At 36.2% G+C, this 12,718-nt stretch overlaps 2 protein-coding genes across 2 annotated transcripts; one reads left to right on the top strand and one right to left on the bottom strand.

Moving 5' to 3' along the window:
* The first annotated feature begins 1,685 nt into the window (after positions 1-1,685).
* LOC119997913 (TOM1-like protein 4) lies at positions 1,686-9,069 on the top strand. The gene is made up of 10 exons (XM_038845143.1): positions 1,686-1,885; positions 2,318-2,502; positions 3,080-3,158; positions 3,441-3,539; positions 3,674-3,787; positions 4,866-5,014; positions 6,073-6,154; positions 7,381-7,466; positions 7,547-7,735; positions 8,188-9,069. The coding sequence occupies exons 2-10, from the start codon at positions 2,393-2,395 to the stop codon at positions 8,807-8,809; spliced, it is 1,530 nt and encodes a 509-aa protein (XP_038701071.1). The 5' UTR covers positions 1,686-1,885; positions 2,318-2,392; the 3' UTR covers positions 8,810-9,069.
* A 466-nt stretch (positions 9,070-9,535) lies between these two features.
* On the bottom strand, positions 9,536-12,076 carry LOC119997914 (magnesium dechelatase SGRL, chloroplastic). The gene is made up of 5 exons (XM_038845144.1): positions 11,826-12,076; positions 10,890-11,066; positions 10,588-10,746; positions 10,195-10,341; positions 9,536-10,054 (listed from the first exon to the last, which is right to left on the bottom strand). The coding sequence occupies exons 1-5, from the start codon at positions 11,982-11,984 to the stop codon at positions 9,935-9,937; spliced, it is 762 nt and encodes a 253-aa protein (XP_038701072.1). The 5' UTR covers positions 11,985-12,076; the 3' UTR covers positions 9,536-9,934.
* Between the last annotated feature and the right edge of the window lie 642 nt (positions 12,077-12,718).

Here is a 12,718-nt window from a genome sequence, read left to right as displayed (position 1 = left end):
ACATGTGGAAATAACATATAAGATTGTGACACGTGAACTTGTTTTTATTTTTAAAAAATAAAAAACCTGAGTATCATCATATTTGTTTCATACATATTATTGTAAGTATAGAATTGTAGAAATGGGTCAAACAAACCCCTTTACTCTAGAAAAAAAAAGGGTCATTTAAATCCATTAGCTTTGCACAAATGGGTCAATTAAGCAGTCTTTGAAACAGTGCAGAATTACCTAAATTTTGAGGAAAAAGCTGCTGAAACTGAAACAAATGCACACATAGCTGCCGAAACATACCAAAAAAAATGTATCCAAACTAGTTCAAAAATGTATCCAAACTGGTTCCAAGCAAAATACTCTCCAACATAAGAAACACATATCCATGCTAATTTCCTTAGCAATATGCAGATCCAATACTCTCCTACAAGTTCATAATAAATTCTAAATTAAAGCAGGCAGACTATGCTAAATTCAGTCTCGCCAATCCCTCATCCTTTGATGATTTATTCTTCATTTTTGATATATGACTTTCTCGATCAATCACGCTTGACAGGCTTGTTCCAGGCTAACAAAAAAATTTAGAAAGTAATTTGAGATAACATTTTTGAAGTAAATGTATAAGAAAATGTATCAAAAGTCTATAATTTACATTCAGTTCAGGATTGATATACAACCCAATTCTAATTAGTAATTAGCATTGTCATCTTCTTTGACTTGCTCTAAGGTCTACATTCTTTGTGAAAAGGGCTGACATTTGTTGATTTGCCAGCTTCCCATTGGATTGCCCTGCCTTGCTCACCTTAAACCTTTTACTTCTCCCAAATCCCAATTGTCTCGTATTGGGTCAAAACCTTATGTCAATCTTATTACCTTGTGACAGTTGACTTACACTTTGAGTGGGCCCCGCGGTCTGCAATTAAAAAAAAGAATAAAAACCAGAGAATGGAAAGAGGACAAAAAAAAGAACGCGTTTTGGGCTCTATATGGGCTTCCAAGTTTCAACCCTCGTTAAGAGTCAAAGTTTGGAAAACTTGGAAGAATTTAAAATATTTAATTAAAAATAAAAGATTTAAATATTAAAATAAAATTAAAGTTGAAAGTTCCTTATTAGCATCTTGAAATCAATTAATTAGAAGCACCTTCTTTTCTTTTCTTTTCTTTTTTTTTTTTGCATTTCTTTAACTTTATTAGAGTATCTCCAACAACAACAATGGTGTAAAAATATACAGAGAACTCAACGATCAAGAACAGGAAAAAATTATGAACACTAACTATCAATTCCCTACATTTTTTACAATACTTATTCTATTTCATTTGGTGATTTGTAAATATGGAAACTAATTTTGGATTAGTAAATTTACGATCTTTGTGACAAACTCTATTGGAGTGATTTTTGTTGTATTTTTGGCTTGTAGAATAATTACAACCCCTATCACCATAAAAAAAAAGGTTTATAATATAATGCTTGATATTTGTTAAATTTAGTGAAAACTTTCTTAAATAAAATTAGTTGATTTTCTCTCTCTAATTAATAATTAATTTGTTTTGTAAAAGATAATATTTTTCTTCATTTTTTGTATTTTTAATTTTTTATTGAAGATGTAAAATTTATAAATATAAAAAAAATTGTTTGAGAAAGTAATTGATAGAATGTTCCATTACAATCTATAAAGGATGAAACTTCTTTGGCTGACGCGTAGAAAATACCACCAACAAAACCCCCTCTCAAATCTAAACTCTCAACAACAAAATTCAACGCCTCTCACAATCATCGTAGTCATCAGTATAAAACCCCAATCTTTGAATTTTCCAGTTCCCGACTTTTCAATTCGTGCCGGTGAACTTTCTCCCAAGATCTTCTCGCTCAACGATTACGATTACAGTATACAAGGTAAATCCTTTAATTTTATCTTATATATCCCCTTGATCATGTGAATGCTAATGGGTTGCTTTTAATTTGGCTTTCCAATTAGCATGGTATTCTTCTGTTTTTCCTTTTTGCTTTTGATCAATTTTTGTTTTGTAGGGTTTAATTTTTGGGTAATTCAATCGGATTGTTTCGATTTCCGATCAATGTTTTCTTGGCAAATGTAGCTTCAATTTTGTCGGTTCCCTTTCTTTCTTTGAAAATTTTATTTTAATACCATTTTTCTGAGATTTGACTTTTATTTGTCATACTAATGGTTTCATGAGGTTATTATTTTCCCTTTCAACAGTAATGGGCCCCTGAAAATGGATTCTTCAATGATTTTCTGCTCAATTTAATCTTATCTTATTCTTTTCTGATCAATTCATATCATCAATCACTTCAATTTTTTTGTAGGCCGACTTCTGTGTCATTGATACTGCCCCTAAGGAGAACCAAGGGTTTGTGATTTGAGGCTAGTGGCTGAGGGACATGGCACATAACGCAGCTGCAGTTGCTGAGAGGGCGACAAGTGATATGCTGATTGGTCCAGACTGGGCTATAAACATCGAATTATGTGATCTAATCAACATTGATCCTGGGTATCATTCCGTTGCTTGTTTTTTTGTTTGATCAATGTTTTCAATTCAATAGTTGTTCGTGTGAATTTATGGCTCTAAAAATTTGGCCGCTTAGGTTATGCAGTATGGCATTACTTTTCCTTTTAGAGATCTACAAGTCTTCCTAGAATAATGACTTTGGGTTAGACAGGTTTGAGTTCAGACTTCAGAGATTAGAATGTGCAGAACAATGGCATGATCTTATGGACCTATAGGCTATAACTCAGCTGGGGAATAATTTATCTCTGCTTCGGAAGCAGTATAACTTTTCGTCTGTTTGTTCAATTTGTCACAGAACAGGACTGGGATTACATGGTGTTATATGTATGCTCAGGTATTTGTTTAGGTGACCTATTAGGTGAAGCTAACTGCGGGTTCAAGTGGGTTTTGTGGCTTCTTATTTGTGGTCAAGCGCTGGGCTTTTGTGTTCCTATTGGTGATACTTTTGGTTTTAATTCCTTCATGATCTCACATTATTGTATTTCCAGTTAACTTCTACTTTCAAATCTTGAAGCTTGCCTATTTTGGTTTGTACTGTTAAACTGGGTTGCTTTTACAGGCAAACGAAGGATGCTTTGAAGATACTTAAGAAGCGCCTGGGAAACAAGAGCCCCAAAATACAACTTCTTGCTCTTTATGTTAGTTCTTCTCTATTCTCGTAAAATTTATAGGGAATGGATTCTATATTAACTTATTAATCTGAGATAACTTCTACAATAATTACATATCGGTAATATATTATCGTTGTGAGGTATACTATATCTTATAACTTGCTGATGCCCATATTTGCTATAGCTGAGTACTGTATCAACGAACCTGTGTTATGTGCTTTTTTTTTTTTATGTAGACATGTTATAGACATAATAAAAGGAAGCTACTAGTCATCTCATGCTTTTTTTTATTTGAATTTTTGGCTCTAGGCATTGGAAACTCTCAGCAAAAATTGTGGTGATAATGTATTCCAGCAGATCATTGAGCGTGATATCCTTCATGACATGGTTAAAATAGTGAAGAAGAAGGTGCCTGATATCTTTCTGTACCTCCATTTTCATAAAAGAATTTATGTCTGTATCTGTGTCACGGATCTTTCTTATTTTTTGTACCATTTGATGCTAGCTTGTTATGCATATTATATTCTCATGTTATCTCACAGCCAGAATTAAACGTGAGGGAAAGGATACTTATTTTGATTGATACATGGCAAGAAGCTTTTGGAGGACCCAGGGGAAGGTATCCCCAGTACTATGCGGCATATAATGAGATAAGGGTAATTGAATTATTGTGCTGCTTTTGTCTCTTGTTAATTATACATGTTTCATACACACACACACACATGTGAACATGTGGCCCAGTGGTAAAGTTGCAGGGGTGCAACCTAGAGATCACAAGTTCAATTCTTGAAAACAGCCCTCCACATATTATGAGGGAGGTAATATCTGTGTACATCTTGTCTATCCCTGACCTTGCCCGTCATGGTAGCCTTGTGCACGGTTATTTTTTACACACACACCCCTTTCATAACACCTACCCAGACTGTCCACAGCCTAAGGTATACGGTCTAAACTCTGAATAACAACAAGAATTGAAAGCTGAATGTTAGAGGGTTGCCATTTAGTAATTTAATGATTATAATAGCATTATTCAAAATTGTTGCATCTATACCTATAATCAATAGAATGTATAGTCTCTTAATATTTTGCTAGTGGGATTTTGCGCTGAATGGAACTAGTACATAAATGTTATCATTAGAAAAAAAAATGGAGCATGACGGTATGTAATAAGGATTCCACTAATTGGGCGTTAAATATTACTTTAATTTAATCATTTATAATTTTCTTTTGATCCTACTTATTTAATATGAAAGTAAATCATATCATTTAATTTGTTAAATTAATATTATCTAAATATATATGAGAGGGTCATACCATTCCCCGCCCTTGAAGTTCCTTCAAAACACAAGAGAGAAATAGAGATGAATGGAACATAGCATTATTCAATAAAATACTTGTTCTATCCTTGGAGAATTGCTGGAATATTTATTTCAATACTCGACTAGGTGCTAGCATATTTGTAAAATACAGAGCACACACAGGAACCACTCATCTGCCAGAATGCCAAAATACCCTGTATATTGCTAAAAACTAGATGTACATAAAAGTTTCCATTGAACACTTGTCCTCCTGGCCGTTTCCTGCGCACATCTTTGAGCTTTCACCTTGAAAAGATACGGTAGCAACTATATTATAATTTTTATCCTTTTCTATATCGCTCCTTGAGGTATGATTAACCTTATTTTTACAGATCAACTGATTTTATTCAAGTGGCTTATATTTGATAATTGACAGTCTGCTGGAGTTGAATTCCCTCCAAGAGCAGAGAACAGTGTGCCATTGTTCACTCCACCTCAAACCCAACCGATAGTTGACCCTACTTCTACATATGAAGATGCTGCTATTCAGGCTTCTTTGCAGTCTGCCGATGCTTCTAGTCTCAGGTAGGTCTTGAACCATATCTTGCTGCCTTAGTTCCTTCTTCCTTCTTCCTTTTTGTTTTTGTTTTTCTTTCTTAGTTCTGCGGCAAAAACTGAAAAGTATATTGTGACCTATGTACTTTTTTCATTTTAAAGAAATTTGCATATATTTTTGTTGGAAAACACCTAGCTTGGTCGAGAAATTGTTCTTCTTACGCGACTCTGCAACAAGTAACTTGTAGAGGGGCGAGGGAGGAGAGAATTTCATCTTTCAAAGTTTGTTTCTTTCTCAGCACCTTTAGACTTAGTGATTCCATCAATGTGGTTATACGACCTAAGAATGAAAATTAAGTGTGCAAGTCTCACTGCTTCCTTCGGCATATTCTTGGGAATTTAGCAAGATTAGGTTTCATAAAAACCCTAGTCGATTATATCTGGAATGATTTAACTTCAGAATTCATGTCATAGTGTTTTGTTTTGTAGAGGCAAGACACAACGGGAGTTCCTTCAGAGTTTACTAATGATCACCTTGTGGCTAATTTGGTCGGACAGGAACAAATGAATTTTTAAAGAAAAGGAAACTTATGCAGACCTATTAATAGATTATCTGCTCTTGACTAGCAAGTTTCTGCTTTCTAGAATCTGTGACAACTTTCTAGACACAATTTTGGCGGGCAGTTAATGTATTTTCTTTTGTCAGACTTTGTAATTCTTGTTATCTTTCTCTTTCGGTTTCACCTCCTTGGTGGCCCTGAATTGAAATTCTGTGCAACCAAAAGAAAAGAAAAGTCTGCTGTCATGATGGTATTACCAAATTGCAATAATGGAAACCACCTGTTTATTATTGGTAACTGCGTGGAAATGGTGGTCGTCTCTGAAATGATGATGATCAGATAGTTGTAATTTAAAGGATGTATTTTGCTTGGTACTCATCAACTCTGGATTGAAGCTTTTCATTTTGTTTAGTGAATGCCTTCTTTTAAATTAGCTTTTAGGCCTGCTCACCATCTACATCTAGGCATACTAGATTGATGAGTAAAGCTAAAACTTATGCCTTTTGTGTTGCTTTTTCTGCTTTTCAGCTTGTCAGAGATACAAAATGCTAGGGGACTAGCAGATGTGCTAATGGAAATGCTTGGTGCTCTGGATGCTAAGAATCCTGAGGTACTTATGTAGTTATGTTAAGGATTACATGAGAATATTTCGTTACGAGCTTTGGTTGCCTAATGTGGTTTTAAAACTCTTTTCCCTGTAGTACAAAATGCAGTGCCTTTTACTTCTACTATTCACTGGTTTTTGAGATTGGGAAATGTTAAGCTTTTTTGCTTTATAAGGATGCTAATTTTAGATACCAATATCTCCAATGTCATATTATGGCTGCAAGCCTGCAATACGTTTCTATAGTTTATTATGTTTATCGATTGATTCTGTGATACCATCAGTATGCTTTATATGATGTGTTTGAATCAACAGTGCGTTCACATAATTTCTTCAAGTGCAACCAATTTGTGATGTTGTTAACTGTGATATTATTTCCTCCGTAGTGCTCTCTTAGAATAAAGTGTTCTTAACGATTAGTTCAGTCAGAGAGAATGATTGCAAAATGGAGTTGCAGAATTAGCCAGGATGCCTCTTGTTGATTGGTTCTGTATGGGTGGCAACCCATTGGCGTCCTTAATGTAATACTTCCCTTTTGTTGGTTCGGGGAAAAAAAAGCACATAAAATATTATGTTCACGGGAAAGAAAATATCGTTAGATACTTCATAACGGAAGACATCATCTTCATCTTGTCTATATCAACCATCCAGATGAAACTGTTCTTTTGAAACAAAGCAATTTGACATGTCTTTATGAAACCTGGGAAGTTCTCTGCGAATATGCAGATTTTTTTTTTCATCAAATTTTTTCATCAAGGAACCAATGGGGTGCGATCTGAAGAGGAAAGATTTATATGATCAAATACATACCCTGAAGAGGGACGCCAAGACTAAAGGGTAGCTATCTAAGAAAAGATCATAGGAGGATTCCTTCTTGTTGAAGTCACTATTGTTCCTCTCAATCCAGATCATCCATATCACATTGGGATTAGCCGATCATGCTACTTTGATGTGTGCCCCTGCGGCCCTGCCTGTCCTCTAGGCTAACAATTCCTAGTCCATTGAAGAGTTTGGGATCCAGTGACTGCCCAGCATCATCAAAGCATTTTATCAAATTTTGTGGACCACGGACAATGCAATAGAAGATCTACATAGACAGCATATGTTAACCAGATATTATGAAGATCTTAGATAGCCATGCTTCTTGGTTGAATAGCATCCCTACTCTAATAAAATAATTGTGTACAGTGATCCACTGTCATATGTTCTTATTGTCTTGGATTTACTTGCAGGGAATTCGGGAAGAAGTCATAGTTGACCTTGTAGACCAGTGTCATTCTTACCAAACGCGGGTCATGCTTCTTGTGAATAGTACAACGTGAGAATCAAATGCCATCTTCTGTTGTTTTCCTTCATTTAAAAATCATGATGCCAACACTATAATTGCTTGCCATCCAGGGATGAGGAACTTTTATGTCAGGGACTGGCACTAAATGATACATTGCAGCGTGTTCTTGGCCGTCATGATGACATTGCAAAAGGAACCACCATTCTCACAGGAGGGCCAGTGAATCCAGTTTCACCTTTTGTTGATGTTAATCACGAGGATGATGAATCAGAGGATGAGTTTGCCCAACTTGCTCACAGGTAAATGTGTTGGAGGCTTCCATTAGTTGTGTGTTTTTTATTATTTTATTTCTTGCCCTTTCTCAGTTTCTTTTACCTTTTAGATCCTGTTAAACTGAGGCCATTACAAAAGCTACCCTTAATGTCTCTTGGATCTTTTGCACAATGTCAGTTGAGTCTTTTGTTTCTTCTTTATTCCGTTTCTTGCCTGTGGTGTAGCTACAAGTTTCTTGCCTGTGGTGTGGACTTGTGTCAGTTGAGTTTTCATTGTGTACCTGGCTTGTTCTTCTTGAACAATGCAAGTTTGGTAGCTTGCTAAAGACATGACGTTCTCAATATTCGCAACAACTTAACCTTCATTCTTAATAAAAAATGAAGTACATGCAGAAAATGATCTTTTGGTGTATGAAAATTATGCATCTGATATCAGCCTCTTCTTTGGAAAAAGTGTAATTTTGATATTATCTTTGCAGGTCAACTAGAGATGGTCCACAAGGACTGGTGAGGAAACCAGCCAGTGGCAGGAGTGAGACAGGGCAAGTCAGCCCACTTATTCCTCCACCTCCCCTATCGAGGAAGCCAGTCGCTACTGATGCCGGTAATGTTGATTACCTCAGTGGTGATGCGTACAAATCTGAAGAATCTCCTGATATGCTAAACCCAACAGCATTCATTGCTCATTCAAGCTCAAATTCCACCTCCCCTCCTTATTCCTCAAAACCAGCAAAGTCGACTGTACTCACAGGAGGGCCTGCATATGATGAGCCAGAACCAGCTCCATTTAGCAAATCTCCTGATCAACTGCCCCCAGCTCCTTGGGACACTCAGTCTGGCAATCTTCCTCCCCCACCTTCAAGGTATAATCAGAGACAACACTTCTTTGATCAACAATATGGTTATTCAAGTGGTCCTTCTCATACAAGTACCGGATCTAGTTCCTCTTATGATGGCTTAGTGGGACAGGCTCAGAATCTCTCTCTCAATTCATCTACCCCTGCTAAGCAACAAAAAAGTGAAGATGCTCTCTTTAAAGATCTTGTTGATTTTGCAAAAGCCAAATCATCGTCACCTTCCAAACCCAACAAGTCATATTGAGTAGTTGGGCACTCATTTGTGGTTTTTTTTGTCAGTTCATCTGGTGTTTAGATGAGATAGAGAGTCGAGCTGTCGTTGTGATCGAATAAGCATGGTATTAGACCTTTGGTTTTGTGGTTTGTCTATACTGTTTTGCAGTTTGAATTTGGATGTTATTTGAATATTTTAGGAACTAGATCTTTGTATATGTATGTATAATATTGGTTGACGTTGTTATTCCTGGCATGTGTATGAAAATGAGACCATTCTTTTACTTCTCACACACATATATAGGGCTAATGCAACATCTCATCACCGCACCGAAAGATACATCATTTTTTGATTTACACACTAATTGTCAAAACGTGTCAAAATTTGGTGCCAAATTAGCAACTCGGGTAGAATTGGTCTCATTTTGATGACGTTTAGGAGAACTCAACCATATGGTATTTGGAATCTCGATAGAGACAATTTCAAAAGGGTTGCTTTTGTGCGTTAAGAATTCAAGGTGTACTTTGGAGAGATCATTTTCTAATTAAATGGCAGATCCAACAGAATTTAGATCATTTCAAGGAAAAAGGGGCATGTCCTTCACTGTCTGGTGAATTTTTTTGATAATTTCTCAGTCACTATCAATGCTTGCATGTCATATGCACATTGCAGAGACAAACCAGCTAGTTTTATCTTCAAAGATCAGATGAAACCAATGCTTCAGAAATGTAGACTTTGGAGAAGAAGATAGGTACAGAAAAGTGACCAAGCACAAGTGATCTTTCAATGCATGATGTACACAAAGAATGTGATGGTGCAAACTACTTTATTCACAGTTGAGAATCACATTGCAGACTGAAGCCAATTGTCCGCGGCCAACAAATCAAGACATCAATTATCAGATGAACAAATGATAATTCGTTGTACTTAAGAGTATCGATGAATGATCCCCTAATTAATTGGTTGATGGGAAAAGAATCTAATGACCCTCAAAACAGTCCTTCAAATGAAGAGTGATCAGTTTTCGGTTTCATGTTTTCTGGAGGGGGGTCATTCAGGTGTGACAACGACGAAAAATTGACTCTTCCTTCCTTTGGATTCAGCCTGAGCAGCATTTTTTGTGGCACGAAAATTAGCCATTGATGAATGAGGATGTTATAGGAGGAAGGCAAAAAGAGCTTGGAAGATCGATTTCCGTCCTTGCAACTTTCGAGAAGGATGGTATACATCTTTACTTGAAGTTAACAAACCTGGGAATTGACCTTTGTGTCTTCCCTGAAACATAAATGGATAACAATTGTAGTACCAAATCATTAATTTTAAGAAATATTGCAAGATTTTAAGCTACATGGTCATCAAAGGATCACTTTAGCTTGAATACCATCTATATGTGTACCCAGTGTAGGTGATTTTACCTGAGCAGCATCCTTGAGAGGTCCCCAACATTCCAGTCGATTGTACTTTCTTGAGCTAGAGTGGAAGTGAACCCAAACTAAAGAATCCATCAGCTCAGGATGTGCTTTAAAATTTGCTGAATCTCCATGTACCACAGCCTTAAGCACCTGACTTTCCAAATCAACGATCATGCTCAATTTATTATGATCCACATACAAATCATTTATAGCATTTCAACTAGATATAACAGCATATGGAGAGTGAACAAATTCTTGAAACGACTAAATTTACGAAGAGAAAATGGATCAGCAGAATGGTCAAGAAGGGATTCAAATGTGGTTAAATGACTGAACACAAACTCAAATCACTTGCTGGTATTGAATGTATCATTTTTTTGATAGGAAAAACCTTACCAAAGGCATCTCCTTCGAGAATATGTGGTATCTAAACTCAGCAGCCAGGTCTAGCGCGAGGTTGGGACCGCTAACATAGCAATGGATATGCAGACACAATTTTCCGTCAGTTTTCTTCCATTCAGCAATCACATCATCCTTGCTATACCACCCTTTTAACTGTCATAGAAACAAACACAGTGCAGGCATTTACCAAATAAAACACTTTTTTGTACAAGTAAGCAGAGAAAAAACAACATAAACACTTATAGGAGTTGGTCATTAGATGAATGACCACATCGACATATTGGAAGGAAGCGCACCTGGTCAAGGTTGATAACATTGGAGATGGTTAAAGTCAGATTTGCAGTAAAGTCACAGTGAGATAGGATGTAGGATCTTGGTATAATTTCCAAACACTTAATCATCTCTTCGCCCATATAAACAACTTTAAGCTTTGAAGCTTCAAATCTTGCCGGAGGAACCAAAAGCCTAACAGCCTAGTGAATGAAACACTCACAATTAGACACTCAATGAAGTAGTTAGCTGACATCTCTTTAATGGCAGAACAAGGTTGCTCAATCTCAATGTAGCTATTAACAGTTCGACAGTGCAACCTGAATTACATTGACTCAGCCTTGTTATTCTGCACATCAAATAACTTGCTTTTTCTTCTCACTATGGAACTATGCAATAAGAATAAAACATGATCGTATTGGGGTATTCTTTACCAAGAAATTCAAAATAATCAAAGATTGGAACCTAAAATGTACAAGGGCATGATTTATGCTGATCCAGATGTTTTCAAATACAACTATACTAATTCCCCTAGACATACTGCATGAATTTAGATCCATGGCGCAATCGAGGTACAACAAAAAATGGGCAAACAATATTGGTTAATATGCCATAGAATCGATCAAACCAAGAGACAAATTCTTCCCTCCCATACCCATTTGAGAAATTGTTAAAATGAAACAATATTCAAGTAAAATAAAAAAAAAAAAAAAAACTGGAATTAGTGCTGATGGCCATGAATCTATTGGGCACAGAGTAGAGTCATGGCTTCAATTTCCAACAACGGCCACATTTTCTTTTCTCCCCAACAAGATACATTCACTACGAGAAGATTTAAACTGGGATAAAAGTAAACAACCATTCATGAATAACTTAAATCGAAATTAGTCATAGATATAATATATTGCAATGCCACTAAACGCACATCATATTCATGCAGAGAGGATATAGAAATACAGTACCTCAGAAACAAGGGTATTATAGGAGGCCCTGCTGTTGTTAACATTAGAGGGAAGAAGAGGTCTTGATCTCTTCAGTGACTTGGTGTAGCTGTGATTAATAGAGAAATCCTTCTTTGTAGTCGATGGTTGAAAGGTATAGTAAGCACAATGGCAGGCCATGGAAAATGCCTAGTACACTCTTCCTCTTCCTCTTCATCGTTCACTCCTCACCATTGTTTACTCTCTCTCTCTCTCAAGAATGTTGTGTGACAGAGAGAGAAACAGAGAGGGCAAAAGGAAATATGTGGAGGAGAAGAATGAAAATAGCGTTCATAGTTCCTTGGCCCTGTGGACCCCTCACCCCGAAATCTATGTCAATGGTGCACTGTGATTGGTGGTGGAATTTAAAGTTGCGACACGTCACCATGTGTGGCTCGTTCTCGATTACTTTTTGGATAATATGGTGACGTGGAACAAAACCAGTCTCACAGGGCCTCGTTATTGTGGACCTTATGAAATCAATTTGATCTTGGGCCTCAATGTCTCTCAGGGGCCCAAATTTGAATCCATTTCACACTGACTGTAGGTGGGGCTAGGTGCAGCCAAGCCCAATGACTTATTGGTAGAATCTTAAATCTATATTATTAGTTTAAAAAATAATTTAGAGATTATATGTTGTTGATGATATGTTGAGCTACATGAGACTAAATAAAAAAAAAAACCATAAAAAAGCTTAAAAAGTAGATGAATTATATAATTCTATTACCTTTTGTATAATAATAATAGAATATACCTAATAATATTAAAAAAGAAAAATCTATATCAATTTATTAGAGAATTATACTCACTTTATAAACGATCAAATAATACACCATATACATTAACCACCCGTTCTTCTAAGTCAAAGTCGAAGT

The sequence above is a fragment of the Tripterygium wilfordii genome, chromosome 4, assembly GCF_013401445.1.
Source record: "Tripterygium wilfordii isolate XIE 37 chromosome 4, ASM1340144v1, whole genome shotgun sequence".
NCBI classification, from domain to species: Eukaryota; Viridiplantae; Streptophyta; class Magnoliopsida; order Celastrales; family Celastraceae; genus Tripterygium; species Tripterygium wilfordii.
This window is presented reverse-complemented; position numbering and strand designations above follow the sequence as displayed.